The sequence below is a fragment of the Erithacus rubecula genome (assembly GCF_903797595.1).
Source record: "Erithacus rubecula genome assembly, chromosome: 1".
Classification (NCBI taxonomy): Eukaryota; Metazoa; Chordata; class Aves; order Passeriformes; family Muscicapidae; genus Erithacus; species Erithacus rubecula.
The window spans coordinates 29,163,988-29,182,625 of NC_136658.1; the positions used below are offsets into that span (position 1 = coordinate 29,163,988).

Below are 18,638 nucleotides of genomic sequence, written 5' to 3' on the forward strand. Positions count from 1 at the left end.
CCCATTCCTACACTTGATTTTTATGTTCTTCTTCCCAGCAGCGCTACTTAGGCTACACATAGAAATCAGCTTTCCTCCCAATCAGATATATACCAAAGAGCTTGCAGGTAAAAAAAGATAAAGCTTTTAGTGACAATCTGTGTGGAATAAACAAGAGTTTGCTGAATGAATGCTCTGCGTGTTCAGCCAGCAACTGCTTGTTCTCATTAAAAAGAATCCCATGCCTGTTTCCTGTTCCCATACGGTTTGAGCTTTAAGCCCAAAGCTACACCTGAAGATCACTATTCAAAGATAACTGACTTCTGATCTCACACTGAGCACAGAAGGGCACCAGGAAGGACATTTTCACTCTGGAATCACATATATGTACTGTAATAGCATGAACCCTGTGTGATAGCTGGCCTCTTGTCTGAAAATATCATCTTCCCAAATAGGAGATGATACATTTTTCACCAAGCAAGAAGCCTTAAAAATTACAAAAATACCAAATTTTAAAATTATAATACTTTCCAGAGCACTTTTTGCAGTTTTCCTTGCATACCATTCCCAGTGATCTAAGGAGGAACTCTAGATCCTGTGGGATGAAGCCATCTCAGGTACTAAGGTTGACTTCTTAGAAAAGTTGCTTTTAAGAGACCTATAAAAAGTACAATTTGGTAACAACTGGCCATTTTTAGAACATGACACTTCTGATGCAAGCTTCAATGTTCCTATTTTGCTTCCTGGTCTTTCCTGCTTTTACATTGCTCTAACTCAGTACTCAATTTTTTTTGTGATTGATATATCTAGAATTGGAACTCTTGTGTATTTTCTTACATACACAAGTACCTCCTCACTAAATATTTAGCATTTGGAGTTGATTCTACAAGCGAGAACATTTAATCAGATACTAGAAGGCTCCATCAGGCAGCAAAGGAAAATATGGCACTGCCAAAACAAATGAAGAACCACTGATTCCACAGAGTTGATGGATGTGAGTCAGTTTGCACTGCAAGTATTAAAAATGCTCAGCAGCTACAAGTAGAAGCCTTGTGCTCTTACTTGCTCTAACACACAAGTATATTAGAATTTAGAAGCACTACATTTATGCATCACCTAAGCAAAGAAAAGCACTAGAGTAGCTTAAAATGCTACATATGCTTTTAAGAACTCATTCTAAGCTTCTGTGGCTCCTCACTACCCCATTTTAATCACTTAATTGTTAACATCAGTAAGGTAGGAAAACATTTAATCTTTGATGAAATTAAATTGTCATGTAGAGTGATTTCTCTTTGTTTTTAATCACAAGACTGCTTAGCACAGCAGATAATGAGCAAATTCCATCTTTTTGCACATTTCTGATCCTAGTTTTATAGTGTCATATGTGCACTGCTAAAACCCAAGCGAGTAAGAGTCACGGAGTGGTTCTGACAGACCTTGTGGAGAACAGAGGTGGGGAAACAAAACCAAGACTTTAAAGGCCAGAAGATAAATTTTGGATCTAGATTTTCTAGAGAGGTATTTAGTAAAGGCCTAATGCTGGTTTTATTACAAGAAAACAGAAGTGCTTAATGACTGACTAGTAAATACAATATAATAGAAGGGACTCGGGTGGGGCAGAAAGGAGAACTCACTCCTCAGTGGCAGCAGCAGTTTTGGTGCATCCATTGCCAGCAATGGACATAAACACCAGTCAAAAATCCAAATCTCAGAGAAAAAGGATTAATAGATGTGACCTTTTTGGATTTCAATGTTTGGCAGATCTGTTTGAGCTGTCTGTGTCCTATAAACATGTAAAAATGCTACAGCCTACATCTTAATCAGAGTCAAGAGAAAACTGAATGCTCTTGATGTGCCCCATGTTGACTGGGTGGGGTTTTTATTCTTCCATTGTCTTTTTTTTTCCCCCTTGAATAAAAGCACATATCATTTCACATCTGGTCATAAGTTGATGAGATATCTTGGAGTCAAGCGTTTTCTCTCAGAAACTCTGCCTTCTTGAAATCAGTTGGTCACATGACAGTTATTAAAATGTATTTTAAGAAAATTCTAATGGCCAAAGGCCAACAACTACATTCAAAACCTGCTAATACATCCAGGCAGATAAGGAAAAACCAAAACAAAACACACGCAAACGCCAAACAGGAAACCTCCAAAAGGAAAACTGTTCCATTTGTTTACTTCAATTTGAAGTAGATAGTAAGGGCATGAATGGACCAGTCATGGTTTATTTGAAAATCTCTCCATCCTCTTATGCACTGTCATTCTGTGGTCAATGCCATTTGTACAAACAATTTTGTTCAAAATACTCCTACTGGTGATGAAACTCACTTGGCCAGGCAGTGAACGCAGGGTTTTTTTGTCTGTAAAAGTTTGCAGTGCTTACAGACTTACTTGACATCCAGCTTACAGACTAACTTGACATCAATATGTCCTCCCACTAGACACTGTGCATTGAAGGACATCTGATGAACTGTGCATGAGATCACTTCAGAAATTCATGGCTAGAGTGTTTCAGCTGTCAAAAACTTCATTACAGTACACTTCACTGTACAAACACTTTAAAGGATGTTTATTAGGAAAGTCTGCAAGTCATAATGAATAGCAGAGTTCTTGTTTATGGTACCTTCTTGGCCTCTAATAATTCTGTTTGCCTCCAATATTAAAATCAAACTGCTTCCATGAAGGTGATTACTAAAATGAGCTATGGTATGTTAACCTACAACTCACAAAATGCGACAGTACAGACATTAATTTTGCTTTTAACTGTCTGTTAAGTTGTAATCTAAGTTGTGAACATTTAAATATAATATATATCTCATATGAAAAAGCTAAAGCACAAGTGCTTCTGCACCACCCCCCTCCCGTCCCCCCACCCCTTGAGCCAAACCCACCCCAGTTCCGGTTTGGGCCCTGACTGATTTGGAATGCTTTCTTAGGCCACCCATTTCCACAAATTTGTATGCACTCAGGAAATATAAAGTCAAAAATATACAAATCTCTTGTTGTTATAAGGTTTTTGTGAGTGAAATTACCCAGGACCATGGACTTGGAAGGAGAAGGAGGGGTAAGAGAGGGAATTTACAGCGATTCATCTTCAAAGTTCAAAACTGGTCACTTCACAGAAAGACTGCAGGACTGGTGAAATTCTTGCTTCTAGAAAGTGATACTGTAGTGGAGAATTTTCTAGGAAAAATAAAACAGCTTTTAATAACTGGCCCGCTGGTATGAGCTACCGTGGAATAAATTAGCACAAAAATGGAAGTCTTATAACTGTTCACTGTTACAGACGTAATCAACAAGGTCAGTCACTCTCAAAAGTTCATCTTCATCTTCCTCCGGCCCTACCGCCTCCTGCCCGCTCCCCGTCCCGTTGGGCGCCAGGCTGGCGCTGGCCGTGCTGTCCTTGGGGGCCTGGCTCTTCTCGCTCGGCTTGCCAATCAAGTTCTCAATGGTTTTCCCTGGGCTCTGTCCGTTGGTGGAAGGCAAGTCCACCAGGCTGTAGTCCAAAGGGCTCTCTACTTTCCCTACATTATCAAAGTCATCTTCCTCATCGCTCTCTATCCGGTAGCAGTGCTTCTTGGGGTTGTCCTGGGGGGCTTGTGCTGCTGGCAGCTTAACTGCGGGGGTGGGGGTTTCTGCGCCGTCGTTGGCGTTCTCGCAAGTGTCTTCCTCGTCGGTCTCGATTCGATTCAGGCGTTTGCGGACTGGCTTCCCTTCTTCCTCCTCATCCTCTCCTTCTTCCTCGGAATAGTCGTCTGTACTTCGCCGACGCTTTCGAATCAAGCGCTTTGACTCCTTTGTGGATTCGTCATCTTCAGAGTTCTTAGATGTGTAGCTCTCTGGAAGAAAGAGCAGACTTACAGCCATTAGCAAATCTCAGTGCAACATTTATTTTTCATCTTTCACACTTACTAACAAGAATGCTATCTGAGCACACACATTAGTGTCTCCTTTCCCAGGTTCCCCAACCAAGCCAAAAGGCTTGCATTCTTTATACTTTTTAATTAAACTTCTAATGTAGCAAGTATCAACAATTTATGGATATTCTGTTTCCAAGCTGAGGAGTACCAGAGGCTTTGTAAGAAGGTGTTTTCTCCCCTAAATGTGATAACTCCATGCTGGGACAGTATGCGCTTTATTTTTTATTTTATTTTGACAGAAACAACCCAAATAATGGCTGCTCTATCATACAATTCATGCATTTACACAAACACACAAAGCTGTTCTATACCCCTGCCATCCCAAAATTATATACAAGTTCTTACTGAGGCACTCAGGCTGTCAAGGATGGCTCCTTTTCTGAGGAACCTTGCACCCACTGCAACCTGCACCGCTCAGCATTTGGAAAGCATAACCTAAGCTCTGATAAGCCAGGCACCCACAAACCAAAAGCCAAAGTCAGTGGCTGGCTTTGTAAAAGCTAATTAATTATAAATCACAAAGCACACCAATCACTCATGGTGTGCCTGACATTACTGAGAGAGGATTCCTCTGCACTTGGCACAGCTCCTTAAACAGGAGATGAAATGAGTCTGAACCACCAGCACAGAGTCAGGGCAGACAATGCCCTTCCTTTTACATAAGAAGATCTTTAGAGGCTCGTGGGAGGCAGCTTTGTGACCTCTTAACAGAAAAGTGGTGAAACAGCATTGGTGCCAATTTTGGAATCCAAACACTCTGTGTCAGACACAGTAAATTCAGACCTGGAAGTCAGGATTAGGGGCAATACTAAATTTGAGAAGTGTCTCAATGCCTCATAAAGTACCAGTGGGCTGTTTCAGAAGGAAAGAGTTTCTGAGAAACATCAAGGAACTCTAGAAAGACAATTCTGTGAAGTCTTGGAATTATAGAAGTTTCCCTTCATGATGATGCTGACATACACCTGCTCCTGGAAATGCTGGACAGTATTTTACCTTCACTATCTGAGGTGGAGAGCCTGCGTTTGTGAACTCTTCTCAACTCCTTCCCATATCGGACACTTTTCTGTGAGCCATCACTTTCTGAATCTTCCTTATAATTAACTTGTCTCTTCTGATTCCGTCTTGATCTTCTCCTCCTCGTTTCCAGGTAATCATCATCACTGTAATCTGTGTAATCACCACTCTCTGTATGAAACAAAATAGAGATGTGTGTTATTCCATCAAAGCAAAAAACTGCCTCACATAAAAAATTCAGGTAATTTCCTAATTCAGATAATTTCGTTATGGTGCTTTTGTTGTCTCATCTCTACAGGTGTCAGAGACATCTCTCCAATTCCTGACAGTGGAAACAACCTTACCATTGGAGTTGATGGCACACGTTACCAGTGCCTCAGGAGAGTCTGTTCTGCTTTTGAAATTTAAATAAATTGTACTCTACTAAAAGACTTTTAAGAACAGGTAGATAAAAAACTACCGACAAGATGAAACTTCAAGAACTGAGTTATATAAATTAACAATAAAAATCAGTTTCACTCAATCGTGGGTTTGCTTAAAACAGAAACCATCCAGAAGAAACTTACCATCAATCACAGTTCTTCCTGCACCAGTCTACTGCAGCTAGTGTCTTCAAAAACTAAATTTGTTTACATCAGTTGAAAATAGCCTCAAATTAACTTCAGCTGCCTTTCACTGAGCTATGCCAGAACAATTATCCCAAGATACATTTCTATAAAAGTCACACACTGTTCCTAAGTTAGTGATTGACATGAATCACAGATCAAAGTGGCATCCTCTTTACTTCCTAAAAAATTAGACACAGAAACACAGCAAGTTGGCAAGAACATAAAGAAATAAAGCCTCTTGCAGGGCATCTGATTTCTTTAGCTCAAAACAGGCTTTAAAGCAGGACCTGATGGACAATAATAAGGTAAGAGAGAAACAGAAACACAGTTAAGATTATACTTTTAAATATATAGGGAATAATACTGGAATCAGTTGGTTTTATCACAGATGTGTGTCCACCAGGAAACAAACAGCTGCTCTTGTGCATTACAGAACAGATAAGCAATCTCTTTAGACTTCTGCCAGTATCTTCATTGATAAGAGCCTATGATCAGAGCAAAGATGCATTGAGGGCAAGGAGACAACAATCACTCTGGTCACTCATATCATTGTCTTCATCTGTCCATGCATGAACCTTCCTTGTGGAAATCAGTACTCCAAAGCCAACTTACTCCAACATGTTCATCATCTATATTCTAGACAGATAGATAACACACTGGAAAGATAACACAGTAAGTTAACACTCCAGTACAGTTAGAACCTTAAGTTCACAGTAAGAGTGAGGAAAACATGAGTGCTCATGTATATGGCACTTTCCAGTTTGTGTCTCAAATTAAGCAGAAACAAGGAGGACAGTCTTCAGAGAAAGATCTGATCATGGAAAGGTTTATGAAGTGCACTGGTACTGTTCTCACAGTTCAAACCATCCCAACAGAAAATGAAGTTGAAGGACAAGTAGAATAAAGTGAATTATTACGTTCTCCTGTGCTGCAAGAATCTTCAGTTACTAAAGATTTTAAGGATAATTTTATGAGAGAGAGATTCAAGGTCTTTGCTTTCAAGCTTCCCAGAAAACACAGAATGCCACATGACTGAAGTTTTCTTCTGTAAAAGTGACAGAAAATGTTTCTTTCAGAATCTTTTTCATAGGTCTTCTACTAGCTATAAAGAAGAACACTTTTGTCTCCATCCTCTTTCCTATAATCACGTGTCAAACAGGAGAGGTATACAGATAGCTGAAACTAACCACAGTGGTGACCTTTAGAATCATAGCACAAGCATTTATTTACATACCTAGAAATGCCAAGAACCTAGTGCTTGATATCAGTTTTCTGAAAAATACTGATGGCAGGACAAGTAGCAACTTGAACAAAGCAAGCAAACAAGTTAGTGTCAGTCATGAGAGAAACTCAGACTGTCATTCTCCCTCTCTCCAGAACAGAGTATGTAAAATATCAAAGGTTGCTTATACTCACCAGACTCTCTGCTTGAATTGTCCTCAGACTCTTCGTCTTCATCATCTTCAGAGTATTTTTTCTTGACTGTTTTCCTTCGTAACCGCCTGCTTTGCCTCATGGGCCTGGAGTGGTGTCGCCTGGATATGCGGGCACAGAACTCCGAGTCACTGTCCTCATTTGATGGTGGATCATCTTCACTTTCATCCAGATTTTCTTCTGATACAACAAACTCATCCTGAGATCTACTCAAAGGAAAACCCCAGACAACAGAGATAGGTATCACAGCCAAAGGATTGAACTAGTACTTGTACTTTACAAGCAAGTGATAAGTATCATTTTACACAAAACAAAAAAAAGCACCATCTTATAATGAGGAGCAAAGGCCCAGAGAGAGCAAGCTGCCATTACTGACATAAGGTTTCAGATATGTATTCAGCTCTACAGTGCATGACAGTACACAGCAGACTAGAACAGCAGGTGGATATAAACACTGTCAAACCAACACTGCAGGTGGCAGTAACATAGGACAGATCCTAGAGTGCTCATATGCTTCACTGTAATGTAATGTCTGCACGGCAGATACTGTGGAGGGAAAAGAAATACCAACCACTTTCTAGCAAAGATGACCTTTCCTTCACAAACCCAGCACTGTCCCACACAATTTCTGATAATTAGAATATCATGTCTTAACACAAAACTATGGCTCTAATGCAAAACATGCACCTCACAACCTTATAAACTTGTAACTTTCCCATCATTTCAAGTGAGCTGAGGTTTTTTTGAAAACCATTGTGCATTGAAGGTACACAGTCACTTGCATTTGGCTGCCAGCTGATTTAAATTCCACTGTAAGATCCAGAAGGCCCAAAGCAATGGATGGAGTTGAAAATGCATGACCACACTTTAACAAATCAATGCAGTATTAATTCTGTGACATTTCCACAAGCTATACTCATTGATTGGAAAGTTCCAGCACATGTAGCTCAATTACTCAGGGTGCCACTGAAAAGTCCTCAGTGTGGTCACAGGTGAAACACAAGGCTCAAAATTTGCATTTATCTTGTATAGATTTTCCATACACTTAGTAAATTGACTAAGTCATTGGTGTAAAGCTTTAAATGTTGCTGGTAAAGAGCCTACAGCCTCATGCTTGCTTTATGATGTTGCTTCATTGAGGCATAAAGCTAATGTAAAATTATCAATTTTTTTAACATCAGTAATTGCCCAGACTGAATGATGAGAAATTCTGTGGAAAGTGAGTTTCAGTCAGCCAGAGCAATGACATATATTTGTTTTCTACAGTATAAGCCACTTCCTTTGGTTGTATTCAAACTCTACCTCCTACAGAGCAGCAATCAAGAACTCATTTCAGATCTGCCTGAAAGGTTATGTGTGCTCTAAATAATGAAAATTTTCCTCTTCCAATTTCTAAATGACAATCAGGCCAAAAAATCCCACAAAACAGGGATTTTCAACTCTTGTTTTTAAAAGGGAACAACCTGTCTCATTTTAGCTACATTTTTGTTAGAGATTTCTGCTCAACAGTCACATCAGCCAGAGAACAGAGCCCACCTGGCTCCTTCACTAACAGAAGTCTGTAGTGAGGCCTCAAACATCACAGTAACCTTTCCAGAATGTGTTAGGCTTAAAATATAGATTGGATTATGTCAGCACATGGATCCAGAGTACAGTTTTTCCAGTACAATGACATTCTCCTAGGCTAGAAGGACTCCATGGCAGGGTGTTTGGAACTGAGTGATCTTTAAGGTCCCTTCCAACCCAAACCATTCCAATTCTCTGACTTACTGGCACTGTGCACTGCCATTCCAGCACTGGAAACATGATCCTGATGATCATGTCAGGGGCACTGCAGAGCTACAGAAGCCTGTAGAGGTCAGTGACTTGTGGGGAGGTTAAATTGCTAACCTACCCATCGCTGATCTTGAATTCATCCTCACTCTCCTCTTCATCCATGTTACTGTCACTATCCAAGTCATTCAGTCGCCGTCGTTTCTTGCGTCGTGCTGCAGCAGCCCTTTGTGGTCGCTTGTTTTCCTTCCTTTCTTCCTCTAGGATTGTGGAAATGTCTTTTCCACGGTGACCTGTGATATTTGACATGTCTTTGCCTCTGCCAATGCCTAAATTCAGTGACAGAAAGGGGAAACAATATCAAGTTTAATTTTTTTTTTTTTTAACTTTCTACAGATCTTTCTTGTATGTGCCTAACTTCAGTTTATTTTCTGTCAAACAGAGTATTTTCATGTCAAGCAACACTCTGTCCAGAATTTTGCTCCTGACACACACAGTCCAGCTGTGGTCACATGGAAATATTGAGGTCCATGCAGAAGGCCATAGTTAAGTGTCTGCATTCTGATGCTCAACCACAACCCACATTATTACCACACCAGTGCCTTTTGAGAGGGCAATTACCAGAAAATACACTTTTGTAATGTTGAATATCCTTCTTGGGAGATGAAGGGTTTGACTTGTGTTTGGGCCAAGAAGTGGAGTTTTTGAAAAGATGCTTTAGTGTTGAGACTTGGTTATATTTACTATAATGGATCTTGTGTTACACACCCACAGACACAATTTTCAGATTGTCTGCATACATCCATGAGTTTCTGAAACTAGTGAGTGTCTGGAAATGCCACAGGCCAAACAATCAAAGGACAATGTTTCATGACACTTTTATTCAGGCAAGTTAAGGTGATGCAGAAGCACAAATCCACCTCCATCCCTCAGATAAGTGCTGAAGATCACTGTCTTGGTCCCATGTTGCCTTAACAGGCAACAAAGAACAAAATTTTACTTTATTCATGTTCAACTGAGAAGTGCTAATAGAGCTGGATGAATATTTAAATAATCTGGTACACTCAGTCTTTAGAGGGTCCAACTGCAGACCAATTTGTGAGTCCTCTTTCTACAGGGGACAAATGTCAACAGCACTGCTGCCAATTTCCAATCTCAAATCTAAAACTTACTCATCACATATTTAAAACCTTTACAGGCTGGATTTAACTATCAACTTTTACTAATTTTCTGACATTTTTTGGCAGCATGTGATTGCCATTCCTAAGGGAAATTATTTAGTTCACATAGAAAAATCCAGCAGTAAAGAAATCCCAGGCAAATTAAAGAGTTTGGAGGGACAGAATTATATTTGTTGCTTCTCATATTAAAATAAATTTGTTCTCTTCTTCTTATCACCATTGCAATGCAAAACAAGTAACATCAAAAACATACCTCCTCCATCAGCCTCCTTGATATCATCTTCAATTGCCTCATCAATTGCCTCATCAAATTCATCAAACCTAAAAATAACAGCTTCCAATTACCACTTTGAAGTGAACCTTAATTAAATCGTTACAAAAATATACCTCAAAATCTTCAGAAATTACACTGCTGGATACATAATTAATTAACAACAATAATGGGCCAGAATTTTTAAAAATGGCTATTTTATTATTGAAGTTGTGTTCCTTACATCTCTTTGCTTGCAGATTATTTACCATTGAGTTACATGAAGAGAAATCTCCTTCAATTTTACACAGCAGGCCTCTGAATTTAACAATATAATGTGAAAGTTCTTTAAAATGGTTTCAATAGCATTTTCACACAAAGTAGTCATCATTTTTTCCACAACTTTTATTAGATGACATTAGCTCTACCAACCTTCAAAACAGCCTGACAATCATCTATTAAACTCAATGCAAAATTCTTTATTCTGTCCACATTCTCCTTCAGAATTGATTTCACATAGCTGCTTTCTACTCTTAAAGCTCATGCTACTTTATGGATCTGCAATATTCTAAGCTAAACAGATAAAATAAAATACAAAGTACAAAGTTCCTCACAAATCTACATAAGTAAGTTGTAATGCAATGTTACATAACTGAACAGGACAAACAAAAGCAAAGTCTTTGAGTGTGCTTGTCCTTCAACAGCTTTTACAAAACTGCATAAATTTCTGCACTCTGAGTAACTCATTGAAAGAGAATGGCAAACTGAAGAAAAGATACAGTCCTTTCAACACAGATGACCTCAGTTTGTTTCTTCAGTTATAAAATCTAATTCCATAAAAAAGTATTGTTACCTGTTCAGAAAAATAGATGTTTTAAGCTTCAACATGCAAAAGTATACATTTTATTAACTATATAGAAAAGAATTTTTATTTAGATGCAAATTTTTCTTCTAGTTTTTCAAGAAGTTAATTTTTTGTAATTTTTTCAGATACAACTAACAACTGGACAATACATTCATTAAAAATTCCACCTCTCAGTCATGAAAGAAAGATTCCAGTTATATTTACCTTGGTCCTCCATAGGAACCTTCAGCAGTACAAGAGAAAAATAAATCTAATATTCTACTCTATATTCCAATAATAAACATAAAACACTTTCTCCTTTAAAAATAAGGTGATGGACTTCTGACATCTTTAGACTCCTTAGGAATAACTGCATGCCACTCTAAAGGCAGCTTTACCTGATGCCTTGGGTTTTAGCCTTTTGTATTTTTCAGAATCTCTGCTGCTTGGTGTGTAACTCTGAAACTTCCTATTTGGTGTTAGTAAGTTCCCTTCACAGGGTAGATAGACAAAACAATCCCTTCCTAGCTAGAGAATTAAGGACAGTTGGTAACCAAAAAGCATAAACAATGGTGAGGGAAAGGGGGCAAGCCAGGGAACTAAGACAGCCTGGGGCTGTGGTTGAATAATTAACCCCAATATGTAAATGAACCCAAACTCACAGAAGTATAAAAACTCGTAACCAGAATCCATCTTGGATTTGATTTGGGTGTAGCCCCAGGCTGGCTCTTGCACTACCCAAAGTGTATCCTTTCAGTAAATATCTATTTAATTCCTTTTATACTGTCTAGTCTCTGTTCCAGGTCAGCCTTTCCAGGCAACATACCCAACAAAGAAATAACTCTGAAATTATTCCATCAGTTATATTAGTTCCACATTACTCAAACAGTGTTTTCACTCCACATAGCTAAAAAAAACAACCCTCTTTTTTTGAGAAATCACTTAATGCTTTCAAATAACCTGAGCTCAGATATGAGCTCACAGCTGCTTGTTCATTAGGTGTAATGGAATATAATTTCTGCTGCTGCTGCTTTATTCATGATGCAGGTTTTTGCTAACTTGCTCACAAGAGGACTCAACAGCTGGGTGATACAAAGCTATTATAGATACTTTAGAGAACTACGATGCTCTACAATACAGATCTGTTTCCTAGTGGAATAAGACTTTTAGCACTTATTTTCCCCTGCTGTCACAACTCTCAGTGACACCAGTGGAACTTCACTGCAGACATAAAAATATCACACACTGATACATTTAATCTTTTCACCAGCTCAAACTTATGTGTATGATGTAGTCTGCAAGAAAGATTATCATTTTTTATCAGAAGACTGATTTTTCTGAAACATTACATTCAATGAAAATTTACTGTAATTGCACAACATGGGTCCTGCTGAATTTGTGCCACACACCCCGCTCAGGCAAGGGCTTTTTTTCCCCTGGTCAGATGCTGCCTGACCTGGCATTAACATAACAGCAGATCTATGTAGTCTTGCCTGCAGCATAACATTCCTTATAGGAATGCTTAATTCCCCAAAGCAGCAATGGCATTTTCATTAGTGTGACTACTGCTGTTCATTCAAAAACTTACCAAAATCCAACAGCTAAGCAAAGTCAGACTGAGTGCTCTGATGAGGCTGGAAAAACCAACCTATACAAATGCCATGCCTCTCCTCAGCAGCAAAACCAGGCTGACTATAAATTCAACGATGGTTAGGGCTGGAAAGCTCATTATTCTAGTATTGGAATGTTATAATTTTTTATGATAAAGGTCTACATAGAGCAACTACTGGAAAGACAGGGTTTTTTTAACATTCCTAATGCATTCATGACAGACTCCCACAATCTCTCAGGCAACCACATTCTTTTCTAATCCCAAGGGCATTCTACTTGCCTGGTGGACTGAAGATGATACAGAGCATCACAAGTTATTATTTAGAAAGCACTCTATAAAAACTACTTAGTAATACACTGAGAACAAAAGTTGTTTTTAAAATCCTGCTAAAATTTTGAAAACCTTGGTGACCTATTCTAATTTCAGAGTCTTGGCACTTTCATTTAATAATTGCATTTTTGTCACAATTTCTCTAAAAATTATTTTTAGATGCATTGTAAGTTTCATTCCCCTTTCATGTAAGGAGGATCTAAGGTGGGGAGGGGGAAGAGAGCAAGGAGCCTTGAGACACAAGAAGTCTCTCTTGCAAGAGAAAGGAGAGGTTTAATTCACCTACTTTAACTCACTCCAGAAACTGCAATAGCACCAAAATCTTCTCCAGTATTCCTGAACAAAACATCATATGTTTTCATTTTTTAATGCATCACCCTTTCATTATACCACCTCATGCTCTCACAACCCCCCAGAATAACCAGTATTCAGAGGGAAGAACAAAGACACTTTAGTTGGACTTCTCTGTTAAATGTAAAAGTTTAAATGAGAAGTGGTGGGATGATTCCGAAAGGAAACAACAGTATGACTTTTTCTGTACAAGCTATTTTTACAAGTTGCTGACCTGTAGCTTATGCACTTTCGGGTTCTGGTAGATCTCCTTTCAAGCTTTGATTTGGGCTTCTTGGAATCTTTCTTCTTTTCTTCCTGACCTTCAGGTATTTCTGGCTCCTGTTCAGATAAGACAGAAGTGTCAAAAAGCTTTATCTCCTCCCTCCCTTCACATTCATTATGACTGAATTCATAACATAAATAATTCATTCTGTCTAGAAATCTCATATGCCCAACACAGTTCATTGCAATATAGTACATATAGTGTAATATAAATTGTAATATAGTGACCTATTATAGCAGTTCAGGTGAATTTGCACATTTTGCCCTTACAGGCTATATAACTTTCCAAACACAAGAGTTTAAGGGTTCAGGCTATTGGAGCATTGTGCTTATGCTGCAATGCTGAGATCATGCCTTGGATGATACTCCCAGGACTAGTAAAAATGTGTCAGCTGAACAAACTGTGGCCACCACCTCTACATACCAAGCACAGGGATACCTTTACACTGTGCAGTTTCAGTGAAGTTTCATGCAGGTTAGTTTTATTATAGTGTTTGTGAGTTATTAATTTAAAAGCAAAATAATCTGGCCCCAGGCTGTATTTTACAAATATCTGCTCTCAGCCATGGAATCTTTTGCAAGTTTGTAAAATCTGTTATCGTTTTTCTGGTATTCAGAGACAGGGAGAAAAAGCTGGAGTTGTTACAGTCACGCAGAGTGGAAAGTCTATGCTTAAAATGAACAAAAGTTTCATTTTCAACTCCAAATAACAGATTATATAATTCCAGATGAAAGAGTTTGGCTAAGACTTCCAGAGACGTGCTTTAAAGTGAATTTAAGTGAGAAGAGGCTGTTCTTCATGTGAATCAAAGATTTCTCCTCTTTTCTCAAGAGAAATATTTTTTTGTACAAAAGTCTCTGTTAATGAAACACTAAATGCTGGCAGTTTTTAATCACATGACATTAACATCCTGAAGGTGAAGGCAAATGCTATCCTGCAATAGAGATATTACATATTCCCTCTGAATCACAAGCCAAAAACATTTGTTTCCATCAGTTCCAAGGGAAAGCCATGACAATTAGCTCAGACCTAGTAACTGGACAGCAAACACCAGAGTTAAGTAACTGATTCCCACCTATATAAAATACTGAATATATATATATATAGGGCACTCAACTGAAAACCCATCTGTAATGGGCAGGGAGGTAGTCCTGCAATCCCTCACTGGGAGGGGACTCTGTGTGAAATCAGGTGGCTCTAATAAACACCATAAAGCTCCCTTGGTTTCTTTGCTATATTCAGTTTAAAATGAAGGGTCTAGAATAATTTCTGATCTGCACATAGATTGACTTTTCTTTCCAAGATACTACTAGCACCTCTGACACAGCAATAAGAGACTTCTTCCCCAAGAAGTTTGGAAAATATAACAATAATACCACATAGACACACTAGCTTACCTGAGGTGGAATGATGTTCTCAATACTGATACCCACGTACACCAATCGCTCTTTTCTTGAGGAGAGAAGGAAAATGAAAATAAGCTTACAGAAAGTCTGCAGATATCTAAAATAATGCTATAATTAGCACCATTTGAAGCTCTTACTATATCACTCAGCAGAAACATCCCAAGAGGATGTTCCAAGTGAGAAGTTACTGAAGTTGGGATTATGTGTTAATTCTCAAGTGATTACATTTTCCTGAATGTATAATGTAAGAGATTTCCAAGGAGTTCTGACAATCAACAGTACTTGAAGGCTTTGAGCAGGCACCACAGAATTTACTGAATTTGGTGCATAAAAAGTAAGCAAAAACCAACTGAAAAATATTAATGCTGTGATGAAGATTATGTTGTCAGATCTGTAACTACCACCCATTGTGAAGATGATGAAAAATAAAATGGGAATTCAGAATCACACCAAACTGGAAAAAAATATGTAAAGGTAGAAAGCAATCCAAAATGGATAAATGCCAGATATTAGACCTAACCAGGAAGAATCAACTCTAGAAACACTAAATAACTGCCTACAGAGGAATTCTTTTTCAGAGAAGAACAGCCTGAGCAAAGATCAGCAGAGTCAAACTGCTTCACAAAGAACTATGATGACAGATGGACATGCAAATAGGACAACAGCCAACAGGACACCTGAAGGACACCTGCCATGGCACTCAGTCCTGTTCACACCTGGCTGGAGCACTTAGAGCCATCTGGGCACCACATACTCCCCAAGAAACATGTGATCCAGCTCAAGAGTTCAGAACTAGCCAGTGGGAGGTACTGGAGGGCAGCAGACACACCCTGTAGAGAAGGGCTGAAAAAAGAGGATGGATCAGTGTAGAGAACATTTGACTGAAGATGGGAGAGAAAGAAGTACTCAAACACAGGACAGACTCTTGTAAGGAGAAGCAGGCTGTCCTCCTTGCCCATAGTGTGTTACAGGATTAAATCTATGGAAGCAAAATTCAGTTTAGACTTAGCTTTCCTCAACACTGACATTCTGCATCATATGAATTGCCTCAGGGATAACTCTGGCTCCTGAAGGACACAAGTCTTCTCTAAGTCCTGTGGTATTAGTCAGTCTCAGCTAGAGATGGATTTCCTAACACTTCATAAACACCACTACATGCTGATCTTCACAGTGCTGAACTGAGCTTTCAGAAAAGCACTCTCTGAGGAAGAACAGCCAGGTACTTAATGCACACTAGGGTGGGTAACAAAACTCTACCACCATAGGCCTCCCTACTAGCCTTCTCCTAGGAAAACAAGGTGTAATTTAAAGAAATTAAGAGCACAATGAAAGTTGGTGGCATTTACTGGTGTCTGGAAGGACCCTGGATTTTTGAATTGAAGTCAGAACAACCAGTTAGAATCAGACCATTGAAGTTACAGGGAGTGCATGTATGAGCCTGTTGCATTACACTTGAGTTGCAACAGGACACATCATGCACATACCTGCCAAAATACCCAAGACATTTATTAATTTTAGATATGTTTACTTCCCTGGGTTATTTTTTGAAAATAGAAGCATCTATGTGTAAAAACTTGGTTTCCAATACTTTCATTAGGTTCTAAAGAATCTAAGTAAATTTTAAAAGTCTTCTGAATAGCCTTCTACACTCTTGAGCATAATATTCTTAAATAAAATGAAAAAGCACAGTTTGTAAAGTAATACTTACAAAGACTAAAAAATGGATGAAGTTGTTTTACAGCTAAAAAGACCATGGACTTTGACAACACGGTATCATTATGCCTACTGAAATGACTGGCTGTCTATATAAGAAATTGGTTTTGTATCCTAATGTAAATATTCCTAAATGATGAAAAGAAATCCTCATCCAATTGGGCACCATAAGATTGGCTGGATGAGGAAGAAGGATGCTGTGCATAATCACTACACTCTTGAAAATTAATTAAAATAACATTTTAAGGCAAGGAACACAATTACTGAAATGAGAAAGGAACTAGATGGCAAACATTTTAATATTCAGCAAGCGTCTTTGATGGTTTACCCAACTTCTCATTTCTTGTAATGCAAAACATTAAGAGACAAGAGATGAGAAAAATTAATCTGCTTTTAAACATGATCAGCAAGGTTTTCCAGTTCTGCTGCTCTTCTTCCTGGCTTGAGTATACAGTGCTTAACAAATCAGCAAATGGAACAAGATAATCCTGCTGAGGTCAAGATCTTGAAATTAAATACAAAATTATATCAAATTAATTCCTTATTCCTTTTGTGACAGACAGGAGCTCAAGACTTTAACCAAGAGTTTAAACATTGGAACTAAGACATCACTCCAAGGGCAGCAGCAAATAAGCACTGACTGGTTATGTGTTCCTGGGCAAATAAAAAAAAAACATTTTAAGTCAACTATGTGGCTGCAAAAGCTGCTACAGATAAGTTCATGAAAGTGTGTATGAAAGCAAGTACTCCATTTGGTTTGGCCTTGGAGAATTAGACAAGTAGTTCCTAGAGGGATTTTCCATCAAAAAGTCTGAGAGTTTCTAATATGGATTAAAAGGGAGATCCTAAAAGGCTTTAATATCCACTCCCTCCAGCTGGTGGTAGGAGATGATTACACAACTTAGTCTGTACATGAGAAACCTGAAATACAGGCAAGCTGTTGTGGCAGCACCCTCAATTCATGAACAGAAAAAGGTCGGGGGGGGGGGGGGGGAAGGTATGATTTCATCTATGTATTTTTAAAGCTGAAGGTTTAATTTAAAAAAACAGTGACATAACAGTTTGGAGATGGGCAAGCACTTGGCTGAGCAGATTCCTGAGAGCTGGAAAGAACTCAACATCATCACACTTCAAAAATCATGACAGCAACACTGGTTCAAAGAACCTATCAGGTAGACATATCCATAATGACAGAGTTGGACTTCTTTTCTTTGCCAAAAAGACAGACACCAACCACATACTGAGTTTTCAGAAACACTGCATTCAAGTAATGTGAGTGAGCTGTAATAACAACTATCATTTCCTCTGGCATTGTGATTCTTCAGCCTTTTTACCTTATTATTTGCTACAATACAGCAGCAAATTGGAAGACTTCGATATTCAGCTATTGCATTGTGAAGTCTATTATAACTCAAGCTAATTTCCAAGGAAAAAACATTGGAAATTAACTAAATACAAAGCTCAACTTTATGACATACAATATAAAGCATTAGGTTTATTTGGTATGAGGATCAAATTGCAAAACAGTTATTAAACATCTGTTTCAGACACTGAAAACTGCTATCATATCAACTGTATTTTCTCCTGTTGCTCTCAGAAGACTGTGTTTTAATGCAACACTGGTCATTTCAAGAAAGCAAAGACAGACTGGCAAAAGCTTGCATTCCATGTAATGTCTGCCAGTAGAATATTTACCAAAGTAAGTCCAAAAATACTGTTCACTAGTAATGAGCACTCCCACCATAAAGCAAAGCAGCTGATTTCCTGTGTGTCCCATACTCCTGCACAGATGGAGGCTGTGTATTTGCTGAGTTAACTCATAAAAACAGCTGATAGTTTCATTCCCACAGCTACAAATTCAGCAGAATTGGCAATGGATAATTTCACCACAGTATGATCTAGATACACTCTGAGCAGAAGTAGTGATATCAGGACAGTTGGTACTTGATCTGTCA

General features: G+C 38.6%; 1 protein-coding gene across 3 annotated transcripts in view; it reads right to left on the reverse strand.

Moving 5' to 3' along the window:
* Positions 1-2,523: 2,523 nt before the first annotated feature.
* RSF1 (remodeling and spacing factor 1) overlaps positions 2,524-18,638 on the reverse strand; it is a 59,908-nt gene continuing 43,793 nt past the window's right edge. For 2 of the 3 annotated variants that reach the window (XM_079315023.1, XM_079315022.1), the window contains 7 exons: positions 14,962-15,016; positions 13,514-13,620; positions 10,166-10,233; positions 8,853-9,060; positions 6,941-7,164; positions 4,896-5,087; positions 2,524-3,821 (listed from right to left, as the gene is read on the reverse strand). In XM_079315023.1, the coding sequence (XP_079171149.1) occupies positions 3,247-3,821; positions 4,896-5,087; positions 6,941-7,164; positions 8,853-9,060; positions 10,166-10,233; positions 13,514-13,620; positions 14,962-15,016 (1,429 nt within the window). In that variant the 3' untranslated portion in view covers positions 2,524-3,246. Of the gene's footprint in view, positions 3,822-4,895; positions 5,088-5,125; positions 5,527-6,940; positions 7,165-8,852; positions 9,061-10,165; positions 10,234-13,513; positions 13,621-14,961; positions 15,017-18,638 lie in introns of those variants that run through there. The other variant, XM_079315024.1, reaches the window with a different exon arrangement.